This window comes from Stenella coeruleoalba, assembly GCF_951394435.1.
Source record: "Stenella coeruleoalba genome assembly, chromosome: 9".
NCBI lineage: Eukaryota > Metazoa > Chordata > Mammalia > Artiodactyla > Delphinidae > Stenella > Stenella coeruleoalba.
In genome coordinates this window covers 73,708,310-73,721,437 of record NC_137155.1, presented here as the reverse complement: position 1 = coordinate 73,721,437, position 13,128 = coordinate 73,708,310, and the positions used below count along the sequence as shown (strand labels likewise).

At 41.8% G+C, this 13,128-nt stretch overlaps 1 protein-coding gene across 1 annotated transcript in view; it reads left to right on the top strand.

The window, feature by feature from the left end:
• The first annotated feature begins 3,680 nt into the window (after positions 1-3,680).
• CTTNBP2 (cortactin binding protein 2) overlaps positions 3,681-13,128 on the top strand; it is a 179,815-nt gene continuing 170,367 nt past the window's right edge. The window contains exons 1-2 of the mRNA XM_079932471.1: positions 3,681-3,767; positions 10,917-10,997. Coding sequence (XP_079788597.1) covers positions 10,980-10,997 — 18 coding nt within the window. The 5' untranslated portion in view covers positions 3,681-3,767; positions 10,917-10,979. The remainder of the gene's footprint in view (positions 3,768-10,916; positions 10,998-13,128) is intronic.

Below are 13,128 nucleotides of genomic sequence, written 5' to 3'. Positions count from 1 at the left end.
TGTCACAAATTGCCAGACAGCCACTTCTAAAGTTTAAATAGATCACCTCCTTTTGAACTCTTATTACATCCAGTTCAACAGCGGGGCTATAGCTCCGGTAACACAAAAATAATCTTGATAGGGCTAAAATGCTATCAGTCTCCATCATTTCCAAATATCTGGGTTGATAACATATGTAAGGAATATATCTGGATACTTTAAAGCAGGTGTCAACAAACTATGGCCCATGGGCCAATTCTGGCCCACCACTTGCTTTTGTAAATAAAGTTTTATTAAAACACAGTCACACCCATTCATTTACATCTTGCCCAGGACTGCTTTCACATTATAACAGCAGTTACATAGGACAGAGACTGCAAAGCCAACATCGAAAATATTTACCATCTTATCCTTTAAAAAAACAGTTTGCCCGTGCTGCTTTACCTGAAATGTCTCCATTTTCTTGAGTTTGGTTTTGTTTTGCTATTTCTCAATAATATGATCAGGAAGTTAAAAAGTTCCCTCCTTATTCCCTTTATTTTCTTTGGAGCATTTAACTACTCTGAGCCAGCTTTTACATCTCACAAACCAGAATCAGTACCACTAGCTATAAGCCTGCCTACTTTATAAAGTATGTGTAAAGGGTCATCTAACAATAATAGGATATGTGCAATTCTTGTTAAGCAGAGTGTGAGGTGGTTCAAAGGGAGATGGAATAATTCTCCATCTCACAAATTTCAACCATGCTTTGGATGAGGTGGGCCACAGAGTGTTTGTTATAAGCAAGGTTTTGGAATCACACCTGGGTTCAAGCCCTGGCTTTACCAATTATGAGCTGTGTGACTCCCCTGCCTATGTCAGTTTCCTCCTCTGCTACATGGAGATGATAATAGTAGTATCCATCTCACTGGGCTGTTAAGAGGATTAAATTGGATTAAAATGACTGTGCTTGTCTAGTGCTGGCACATAGTAAATTCGCATACCCTGCCATTGGTGACTTAAGAAAGGAACTGAAAAGACAAAGAAGGGAATGAATGAAGAAGGAAAGAAAAAAGAATTAAAACCACCAAAAGAATGAGGACGTTTTTCTGCTATTTTGCCTTACACTCCAATTTCTAGGGTTAAGAAATAGTTCTCTCTTTAGAGACAAGAGCAAATGCTTCAAATGTGAGATGGCTTCGTAACTCAAATTATTCAGAAACTTAAGGGTTTGCTTGTTAACTTGAACAGACAGAATTTGTGAAACCTACAGATGTCATGCTCACTCTCAGGGCTCATTTCAAACCTCATGGATCCTGAATGAGATGTGAATTCATCCTCAGTGCATGTGTACACGTAAGCAATAGCTGATTTCATAAGCTTGAGAAGCATATTTACTTTCAGCAAGAAATGAGCTCTTGCTTGGAAAATTGGCCTAAAAACCCATTACTGCAGTGGATTCATTTTCATTTATTTCCCAACAGGTAATGGAGTTTATTTGGAGTATTGAGAGAGAGTGCTTCACTGAAGCTGGGTATTGTCTCATTTACATGCAAATATTTTTATCTTCATCTTAGATAGAAATATAATCATGCTCTATAAGGCTTGTCATGCACCCAGAATTTAATTAATGACATGTCTGCCCAGAGTCAAGATAAAAAGTTGAAATGGGAAAAGTTTGGCATCACATAGCTTCAGAGTCCTTGGCTGTTTTTGTGATTTCACTCATTTATTCATTCAGTTATTGATTTAACAAATATTTATTGGGTTCCTACTATGCGTTAGACACTTGTATGTACAAATACGTAGATGGAAACACATAACCTTGCCTCCAGGAAAGTTACAATCTAATAGGGAGACAGAGGCAGACAGAAAGGATCCTTCCAGTTATAAAAGAAGGTCTAAGTACCTTGGAAACATATGATTTCAAGGGGGAAAAAAAGATAGCTTTGCGTAAAGGCAGTGTCTGACTGAGCCCTGAAAAATGGGCAGACAAACGTGCCGGGCATGCCAGGCGAGAAACAGCATGCCTCAAGCGTTAGTGGAAACTAAAAGTGGCTCGTTACTTCCAGAATGTAAAGTGTTAAGAGAGAAGAGGGGCTGAAGGTGCGAGACAGGTAGGAGTGGAGGTTGGACAGGGTCCTAATCATGGAAGACTTTGTCAAGCAAAACTCCAGATTTTATCTGAACGCAACCAGAAGCCACAGAAGAATTTTCAGCTGTAGAGGCAGGGATCTGATTTTCACACTAGAAATGTCAGTTCAGCAGCTTTTGTGAAGGATAGTGAGGTAAGGCTGTAAGTGGGCAATCAGAAAGTGACCTATAATGACAAATGGGCAAGGTCATGAACTATACAGGTGCCCATGGTAATAGAGATGGGAACCTAAAATGAGAATTATTTAGGAGGCAGGATCAACAGAATATAGGGATTGACAAGATATGCGCTTTAAAGGAGAAATAGTGATCTGAGCTGATACCCTGATCTACGGCTTGGGCAGCTAAGTTAAGAAAGTGTCATTTATAGGATAAATTCAGGAGAGGCATCATGGGGGTAAGGTGTAGGATTTGTGTAGAAGATGATGGATTCTGTCTGGGATGCCATCGCTATGGCATTTCTAAGCAGAGGTGCCTGATAGGCATATAGAAATGAAATTTGGGGACTCAAAAAAGAGGTCTGGAACAGAACTATAAATATGGGAGTCCTAGACATTTAGGTGATATTTGATGTGATCGTTAATTTTGTGTCAGCTTAACTGTGCTAAGGGATCCCACCTAGCCTGTAAAACATTATTTCTGGGTGTGTCTGTGAGGGCGTCTCTGGAACAGATTAGCATTTGAATCCGTACTCTGAGCAAAGTAGGTCTGAGAAGAAGATCACTCTCAACAAGATGAATGGGCATCAATCAATCATGAGGGGCCTGAAGAGAATACAAAGGCAGAGGAAGGGTGAATTCCCTCACTCTGATTGAGCTGAGACATCCATTGCCTCCTCCTCTTAAACACTGGCACTCCTGGTTATGGGGAGCTTTTGGACTCAGACCGGGACTAACATCATTGCCAGACCCTCACCCCACCCCCCCACCAACCGGGTTCTTGGGTCTTCAGACTCAGACTGAATTACACACCATCTTTCTTGCCCTCCAGCTTGCAAACGGCAGATCATGGGACTTCTTGGTCTCCATAACCATGTGAGCCAATTCCTATAATAAATCTCCTCAAAGGGCTTCCCTGGTGGCGCAGTGGTTAGGAATCCGCCTGCCAATGCAGGGGACATGGGTTTGAGCCCTGGCCCAGGAAGATCCCACGTGCCGCGGAGCAGCTAAGCCCGTGCACCACAACTACCGAGCCTGCACTCTAGAGCCCATGAGCCACAACTACTGAGCCCACGTGCCACAACTACTGAAGCCCACACACCTAGAGCCCGTGCTCTGCAACAAGAGAAGCCACCACAATGAGAAGCCCACGCACCGCAAGGAAGAGTAGCCCCGCTCACCACAACTAGAGAAAGCCCGCATGCAGCAACGAAGACCCAACGCAGCCAAAAGTAAATAAATTAAAAAAAACCAATCTCCTCATATTATCTATATGTATATATCCTGTTGGTTTTTTTCTCTAGAGAACCCTGACTAATACAGATATTGTGGGTATGAATGAAAACACACAAGAAAATGTAGTCTAAGGAGAGAAGATGAACTAAAATGGAACCCTGAAATGCTTCAGGAAAAAAACAAATAAGGAGATTGAAAATTACCCAGAGGAGAGCATCTTAGAGACCATTGTTGACTTTCCAGATAAAGGTTTTAATGGAGGTAAGTCAGAAAGTGGGAGGTGGGGAGTGGTTGCAGGATGGAATGGGGAGACCAAAAAGCTTGACTAAAGAGAAGATCAAAGGGGACAAAGAATGATCAGAGGACTGTTTTGGAAGGCAGAGAAAAGGCCAATGAAGAGGGAGAGGTCGAAAGCTTAGAAAAAGTAAATAGCTGTTTATTAGGTCAAGAAGTATACATTTTATTTAATGTTTTAAAGAAACAGATAAGTCCAATTTTAAAATGAACAATTTCATGGAAAAATGATTTCATGACTCCACTTGACATAATCATACTGAATATATTCTCACTTTTAACTGGAAGTTTTTCCTCATATAAGTAGGCTTTCAATTTTTGTGTGATGAGAATGAGAGTTGGTCTGCCAAACGCAAGGAGCATCTGAATGGTAGAGTCTCTTCGAGTTGAGACGGAAGCAGATGTGTTCTTTCTGGAGCTCATAAACACTTTTTATGTAACACAAGATCCATCATAACCTTGTCAATGTGTGAAGAACTTGCTTTTGAGTAATGAGTTGCCCTTTAATGAAGCCTGTTGTTCAGCGTGTGGGGGGAATCTCAGCCACCACTGGAGGCAGGGTCTTCAGTGAGCAGCTCTGTGAGGCTCAGAACGAAGAGAAAAGATGCTCAGGGAACCCGGTTTCTCAGATCTGCTCCTGCTGCTGCTCTGACGAGCTCAGCACTGATCTCTTTCCCGGAGCAGAGGTGCTGATAGTTCAGAGGCAGGACAGAGAACCCTGGCCAGGGCCTTCCCAGGGGAGTTTTAAGTTCCTGAGGCAAGTGTGACCAGCACTGAATGGGCTCTGGTAGGTGCTAGAAGAAGAAGAGTGGGACAATAGAGAGAGGAAAAAAACTAGGATTCCTAGAGATCAGTAAGAGGATGGAGGCTGGAGCTGAAAGACAGGGGAAGAAAAGCACACAGCGCCTGTGACAAGAATATGAAAAATCCTTAGGTATTAAAGCTGGGTCCCAAGCAATATAAGAATCAAATTTATACTCCAGTACTGTGTTTTTGGAGGGCAGATAGCATATATTACTTCAGGGCTGGAAATGCAGAAGCCACTAAATTGGCAACTGAGGTTTCCTAGTCCTAGAATGTGAATTGTCCATCTATTTTTCTGAAAGCTTGCTCATGAAAAGAGAAGAAAAATATAAAAGGTCTTTGCTATCTACTTCTGAATGTTCTGTGCTGCTGCAATAAATCATACCATTAAATCATTTTCTCTTATTCATACCCTGATAATTTGAGCATGTGGAGAAAATCACTCTAATTAATGAGAAAACTCAGAAAGTCACAATAATATTAAGGGTAAAGATGTAGGTTACATATGCTTCTGTCTTTTCACAGATTTATCTGACTGAGAAGACAAAATGAAAAATATTCAATTAGAGCTATGTGTAGCATTTTAATTCTCATCAAAGGTCACTCAACCAATTTATAATGTCAGCATGTCTTGTTTGCTAGATTACCTGTGTGTATTTCTAGTATGTTCAACGGCTTTCCTGTTTAACTCAGAGTGTGTTGAATGGATAACTGCACTTGCCTCGTTTTTTCTTAACGTGGATGTTTGCTCTTTTCCCAAACACACATGTATGCATCCCTCCCTCTACAGCACATGGCCTAACAGTATATTCCAGGTCTAACCTTAGAGAAGCTCCGTTATTGTAGAGCAGGGTTCAAAAGCAAAGGATCCATCCAAAGTATATTAGTTCGAGCTGGTACACTGACTAAAGCACTTTATCTGATTGAATGTGACCAATTGTAAGTTTCTGTTGGTCTTGGAAAGACAAAGAGCTGAATTAGAAAAAGGGAGAGAGGGAAAAATAGCAAGCAGAAAAAAAAAATGGGAATAAGAGAACGAATAAATGAAGACAAGAGGAAGGTCATGCTCACAGAACAGCAATACCTAAAAATATTGAAAGTAAATTTGTAGCATGCATACCTGCAGGTATCATTACACAGCATAAAACATTTTGAATTAATGTGTTACTCATGCCATGCACCATATTTTGTGCTACATTTAAATAATGACTAGTGAAAAATTACATGGTTGCCTTAGTCTAAGAGAAATTAGCTTGCACATGAGGAAAATAGACCTTTTATAGACAGAAATGCCTAACTCTGATTATGATAGGAAGACACCAGCTCAACTTCAACCAACCCCCCTCCTTGGTCAGCTGTCCATAATAGTCCCATAGTTTTTAAACCTTGTAACTATTTCAAGTCGGTACTTTTTTTTTTCCATTGTATATAATGCAAGTCTGCACTATTACATTATTACCAGTCAGTTAAAAATAATATGAACAAGTTGGTTTCTAATGACATCAATAATTGACAAGATCTCTAAACCTCTTTTGCAAAGAGGTTACATTTAAACAGAACAAATAAATTGGAGGAGTGTAAGGCCAATGCACTGATTTTGTTTTTTCCCATTATTAATATTGACAGATTACATTTTTGTAGCATTTCACAGCTTACAAAGTAATTCCCTATGAATGACCTCACTTGTGCCTTACAGCAGGGGGTTCCCAGGCGGCAGACCCGGTACCTGTCCGAGGCCTGTTAAAAGCCAGCCCACACAGCAGGAGGTGAGCAGTGGGCAGGCTTCATGTGCCGCTCCCCATCGCTCTCATTACTGCCGGAACCAGCCCCCGACCCCCCCATGGAAAAATTGTCTTCCACGAAACCGGTCCCTGGTGCCAAAACGGTTGGGGACCTCTGCCTTTATGCCCATTTTCCTTATGCGGACACCGAGGTTCAGAAGGGCATGCAAGCTGCCCAAGTTCATGGAATTAGTAAGTGGAAAAATCTAAGCACACGTCTTTTGCTTCCCAATTTCATTCTCGGCCCCTCCTCCCTCCCGGCAGAGTTGGCTCCACTGAAGGCTGAAGCCAGATAACGAGATGAGGCTTGGACATGGGCCACGTCTAAACATTGAGGTATTGAACTTATAATAACCGTATCGTTGCATACCTTTAGGTTGGAAAGTCTACACCTAGATATCTTTCCACTTTCACAAAAGGCCATTTTCCTCTGGTTCCCTCATTGTGGTGTTTTCCTGCTCCATTGAGCCAGTTCACAATGGAGGCTGGAGGCAAAATTTCCCCCATGGGACACTTCTCAGACCTCCCTTGGACTTGTCCTGGTTGTTCAGGGCTGTTGTTCTTTGTGGGCAGCTCTGCAGCTCGGAAAACACTCACCGGGGGCAGGATGGGGTAGGAGTAAAAGACACGTGAGACGTAGGACGTCACGATGCGGTGATGTGGTCCTCCTCCACAGAGCTACATGTGTAAAGCAATAGGGGCGGCGGGGGATGCACCGCAGGGTGGAGCAGGGAGCTGTGATATGGATCACTTTAAGGGGGATGCTTTACGGTTTCTAACACTCAGTACCGTGTATTGTTTCTGCATGGTTGCATGAACAATGCGAGTCCCTCCAGGATTCCTGACTCCCGACATGATGACAAAAGCACCAACAGCCACTAGGGGGCCCGTTTTTTCTTAGTGTATATCATTTAACTTTCGCAATTCGACTACCGTGAGTAGATGCCATAAAGGAATTTTCAAAGACGTGAGTGGGAGCTGTGAATGCTGGAAACTAAAGAACCAGCTCACACACTTAACAATTCTATTCTAAACAACCAAGAAGGTGTTTGGAAAGCAACACATAGCTCTGCTTTTAAATTGCCCAATTTTCTATAAACATATAATTTTATTAATAGTCCACATGGCTGTACTGTTCTAGCAACAATGCCAACCACCCTGGTTCTGACTTTCTCCCCTAAATGCACTGCACTCACTGGTCACAGGACTCAGGGAAGAAGGGGATAAAAAGACTTCGCTGTGACTAAGAAATCTCTAGAAACCTTTTATCCTTTCCAGGAGCCCCTTAGGGACACAACCTGCAAAATCATCCCAAGACTCCTCATCTTTTACCAGGGAGTATGGCAAAAACTCTGAGCTACAGGAAGAGAACTAATATATGCAATGCAAAATAAAAGCCCTTCTGGTAATCAGTGCCTTTCTAACAAAAGTTGTCAATCAAATATCAGAAAATTTATGCACGCACTCCTGTGTGTGTGGGTGCCCGCGTGCGTGCACACATGCATGCATGTGCACGTGTGCACCAAAAGAACTTACTATTATAGAGAAGCCGTAATCTTTTGTTAATACAGCACAAAGTCCCATTTTTTCTGTTTTGAAAATTCCTATCCGTCCAAATATATCTCTTTTATTCTTCAATAGCAAAATACATTTGTGACTCTGTATTACTGTTTTATAGATAGTAAACCTGAAGGACAAAAAGGCTACCTGCCTTAATTTTAGCTACATACTAGCAACCGCAGATCTTAATTTTGTTGTCACACGAGGAATTGGTAGGAGCTATTTGGGCCTTGCTCCTGTGCTTTCCGCCCCGCCGATATGGCTTCTGAGTCACAGCTGAAGTAGTGACTCAGGAGGACATGGATATTTTCTTCCCTTTGGTGGATCTTCTCTCTCCTATAAACCAGGATGGTCAGGTCCCCTTCCACGCTGGCCCTCCAAATTTCAGAACATGGTGAGGCAGCTTCATAGAGGGGTCATGTGTGAACACTCTGGAATCAAATAGTCCGGGATAAAAACTTGGCTGTAGCACTTGGAAGCTGTGTAACCTCCAGCTGTTTGTACTTTACTAAGCCTCATTTCTTAAACTTAAAAATGAGACAAATAACAGCAGCTACTTTATCTGGTTGTTGTGAGGATGGAAGGAAGTTATCCATGTGGTCCTGATACGGCCCACCAGACCCTCCACACCTCACCCAGCCTGCTGCTACCCCTCTGACCTTTTCTCTTACCGTGATTCCCCCCTCTCTCTCTGCTCAGGCACACTGGGCTCCTTCCCAGTCCTGAAGCAGGCCGCATCCACTCCCTCCACAGGGCCTTTGCATTGCTGCTGCCAGTGCCAGGAACCCTCATTTCCTGATATCTACAAGGCCCTCCTGCACCTTTCTGGGGGGTTGGTTGTTGCTTAAATGCCACCTTATCAGAGAATCCTACAGTCATAGGGAGAATAACGCGCCCGCCCCACGCAAAGAGGTTGACTTCCTAATTCTTGGAACATGTGACTATGTTACCTTACATGGCCAAATAGACTGCAGCTGTGATTAAGTTAAGGCTGTTGAGATGAGGCAGTTATCCAAGGCTCTCTGGGTGGGCCCAATAGAAACATGGGATCCTCATAAGAAGGAGCAGTGAGTGGAGGAAGGGGAGGAGATCTGAAGGTGTTCTACTGCTGGCTTTCAGTATGGAGGAATGGACTGAGGCTTTCAGTAAGCTGAGGAACGCAGGCAGCCTCTAGGAGCTGAAAAAGGTAAGGAAATGGATCCCCCAGAGCACCTAGCAGGAATGCAGCCCTGCCAATCCATTTTAGACTTTTCACCTCCAGAACTGTAAGGTAATAAATTTGTATTGATTTACACTATTAAGTTTGTGGTAACTTGTTACAGCAGCAATAGGAAACTAATAGATATTCTCTCACTATTACATAAACTTGCTCCCATCTTTGCATCCGTACCATCACCTTCTCTTCTGCTTAACCCGCTGGATTTACTTTCATAGCACTTGATCAGCAGCTGATATAGGTTTATTTGTCTGTTTTTGGTCTCACTTACTAGAATGTAACCTTCATGAGAGAGAGGTCTTTGTTTTATTCCCTGTCTTGTTCCTTGATTTGAAAAGTGCCTGGCACACAGTAGGTGCTCAAAAAATATTTCTTGGATAAATAAAAAACCTGGCATGAAGTCATCCTTCCATGATCGTTGGAAATTGATAACACATCCACAAGTACAGAACTTCTAAACGGTGAGCTTCAGCCTAATGGCTACTTAGCAAAAGAGTTCCAGGTGTGCCTAACATACTGCTGTCCTGGACCCTTGCGCTGGCAGGGGGAGCAGCCTTGTCTCTTTAACCAAGTGTGCCATGCAAATAATTATCACGTTCCATGTGTGGCATAATGAAAAAGGATGTCGTAAGGCATACTTGAGGGTATCAACAATGACTATTCTGAAAAAAAATCAAGGCTTTGTCTTCGAGAGCCAAGAATTCCAGAATGCAGTTGTATACTGAGCGTAAAGCAGGTTTTAGTTCGAAGGTGACATGAACAGATAGCCCTCTTTTCATGTGGAATCCTTTTTCAGGTTGGAAGTGACTTCCTATGGTAGAAGGCTTACTACTGAATAGTAAACATGAACTCGAGTGACAGGACTTCCTCTATGGCTTCCACTGGGCTTTTGGGGCTCACTCTAAACCGTTAGACTGGACTCCCATACCTCTGCTATCTCCTCACTGGACATCCACTTTTCTTGGCTTGCAAGGCCCTCTGTTTGATCAGTACTGGCCAACTATTTCAAACAGGTTCCCTGTCACTGATACATGGATTTTTCTTCTTTGGCTTTTTTCCTGTTACCTGAAGTGTTGCAGGATTATTGCTCATTAGCCATTTCTTTTGTTCTAGTCTTAACTACTGTCACAGGAAGAGCTGACTGCTCTAATAATCGGGGCTGTTCAGTCCTGGAATTTACTGATCCAAATGTCTATGCTAATGGTGAGCATACTACTGGAGAAACAGAGCTCGTGAGATTAAAGCCATGTAGTTCTAGCCTCCTATGTTGATTCACTTATTCATTCATTGATCTATTAATTCAATAGTTATTAAGCATCTACTACATGTTAGTCCCAGGGGATAACTAGAAAAGATACTCTCCCTGCTGTAATAAACATTACAGCCCAGAAAGAAGTTAGATGTTGACAACTAATGACAAGCATGTTGAGTGTACAAAGAAGAAAGCCAAGGTTGTAGATGAACACATAACCTATTCACTATTCAACAGATGTTTAATAAGTGACTATTATGCATGAAGGATATTTATTAAGGATATTTATTAAGTGCTGCAGTGAATAAGACTGGCAAAGTCTCTGACCTGGTGGAATTTACAATCCAGTAGGGGAAAAAGAAAGAACAAACATAAATAATATAATGTCAGGGAATGATATATCCTGTGAAAAAAAGGTAAGAAAGAAGGCTAAAGGAAATGGTGAGTGGATAGTTGTAGAAAGCCATTCTGAGATTATATCTGAGTCGGCCTCTTTCTTATAGAACCAGCATCATCTCATCAGCCTTCCTGGGAGGCAGCCTTAGGAGCAGAAGGAACATTTGGAGATGTCGCCAAATCTTCAGGTTGGTTTGCAGTGCCAGCGTCACCATCATTTAAAGGTAGGTCTTTTGCACAACCTGGAAATGCTATTCATGTTCCCATTAATTCTCTGTAGAAGCTTGTTGCATCTTTTATGCACACACAGTAATCCCATAGTAATTCAGCTTCTAAGGAGCTTCGGAATATCTTTTTTTTTTTTTTTTTAAATCACCTATCAGACAAGGTTAGGAAAGTTAATTCTGAGGAAAAAGAATCTGAGTGAGAGGTGCTTAAATGAGGTGCAAAATGTTAATCTATTGGCAAACCTCTAGCGTAGGCAAAATTTTCTCATGTTCATTTGGGGATAATACTAAGTGTGTGAAATCATTGGCAAGAGAGTTTTATGGTGTTGTGCTGTGGACTTAAGGTTGACCAAAGAATAGATATTTATTGAGCATCTACTATGTGCATGGCTATAAGCTTGAAACCAGGAGGATTGAAACCAGGAGGATTTTAACCAGGAGGCTAGAAACTGAAACCAGGAGGATTTTTTTCTCCTGTTGATTTTCTCTACCTGGAAAGAACTTTTAAACCTTATACTCCTGGTTATCCAAGACAGATAACATCTCTCACATATGCCCTTCTCTGGGCAATGCCTCCCCTACTAAAAAAAGATTCGTTACTGCCACCTGTACACTGCATTCCAGGCATCTACACACTTATAATTTTGTTCTTGCCACCATGAATTATAACTATTTGTTTACATGTCTCCTTGGGGGCAGGGGCTGTGTCTTGTTTCTCTCTGTATTCCTATGCCTCACCCAGTTTTTCCCAAAGTTCCCTGATGATAAAGCTTAGCTGGGGGCACTTGTTAAATGATCTGTATTGTCTAGCCTCTCCCTAGAAATTCTGTTTGAGTAGTTCTGGGTTAGGGCCTAGGAATCTGTTGTTCTAATAAGCATTCCAGGTGATTCCTATCATCAGGCAAGATTGGGAAATACTGGCCCAGCCTGTAGTAACACTAAGAAAATGTAATTGAGTGGATTAAAAACTACAGATAAACAGAACTTTCTTTTGTCTTTTTAGATTAGATAATCATCAAATAAATATAGTATTCTAAAAATACTTGTAAGGTTTGGCTCCTAATTTTGATGAACTTGGGAAAAGGCAAATATGATGAATTGTTCCACCTCCCTGAACTTGAGTAAAGTTAATTTAAATTAATTAACATAAATTGACAGTCGCTGCTGATAATGTAGCTATTTATCAGTAATCCATTCACAACTTTGTGCATTAAGCAGTGCTTCTCACCCAGGTGATCCTACCTCCCAGGGAATATTCGGCCATGTCTGGAGACATTTAGTTGTCACAACTGGAGAGGCGCTACTAACATCTAGAGGGTAGAGGCCAGGGCTGCTGCTAAACATCCTACAAAGCATAGGATGGCCCTCCTCACCAGAGAATAATCCTCAAATGTCAATAGTGTTTAGGTTGAGAAATCCTGCATTAGACTCAACAGGGAGATTTTAAAAATCCATATGCCCAGGCCACTCCCTAGACCAGTTACCTCTGAATGTCTGAGGGTGGGACCCAGGCATCATCATTGTTCGAGCTCTTCCAGTAATTTCAATATGCAACCAAGGCTGAGAACCATTGCATTAAGTCCAAAGTTTGCCATCTATCAGCTGAGAAATTAGGCACAGAACCTGCCAGTTTCTGTTTCTTCATCTGTAAAATAATAACACCTATATCAGAGGGTTATTCTAAGGGTTAAAGAGATAATGCATGTGACAGTGCCCTGTAACTAAATATACAAAAGTAAGGTATCATTACTGCTTCCTGTTTGGGCAGCAATCTAAGCGGCAGAACTGGGTAAGTTACTTGCTTAATACCATGAATATATTCTCGCATGTAAATCCATTCTTATATTTTTGCCTAAAATATGTTCTACACATGCCAAAGAAGTTAGAAAATTCATATGCTTAGGTGAGTTTTTTATTGTTATGAAGCCTTCTCCCACTCTCTCTACTTGTTCTGTTTGATATGTTTGAATCTATATCAGGTTTTAATAAAGCAGTCCCTCTGTTGTTTGAAGATAATACAATTGGACCTGCAGTCCACCAGCTACCTACCTACATTTAGCGACAGAGCACATCTGGGAAGGCCACCACTAAT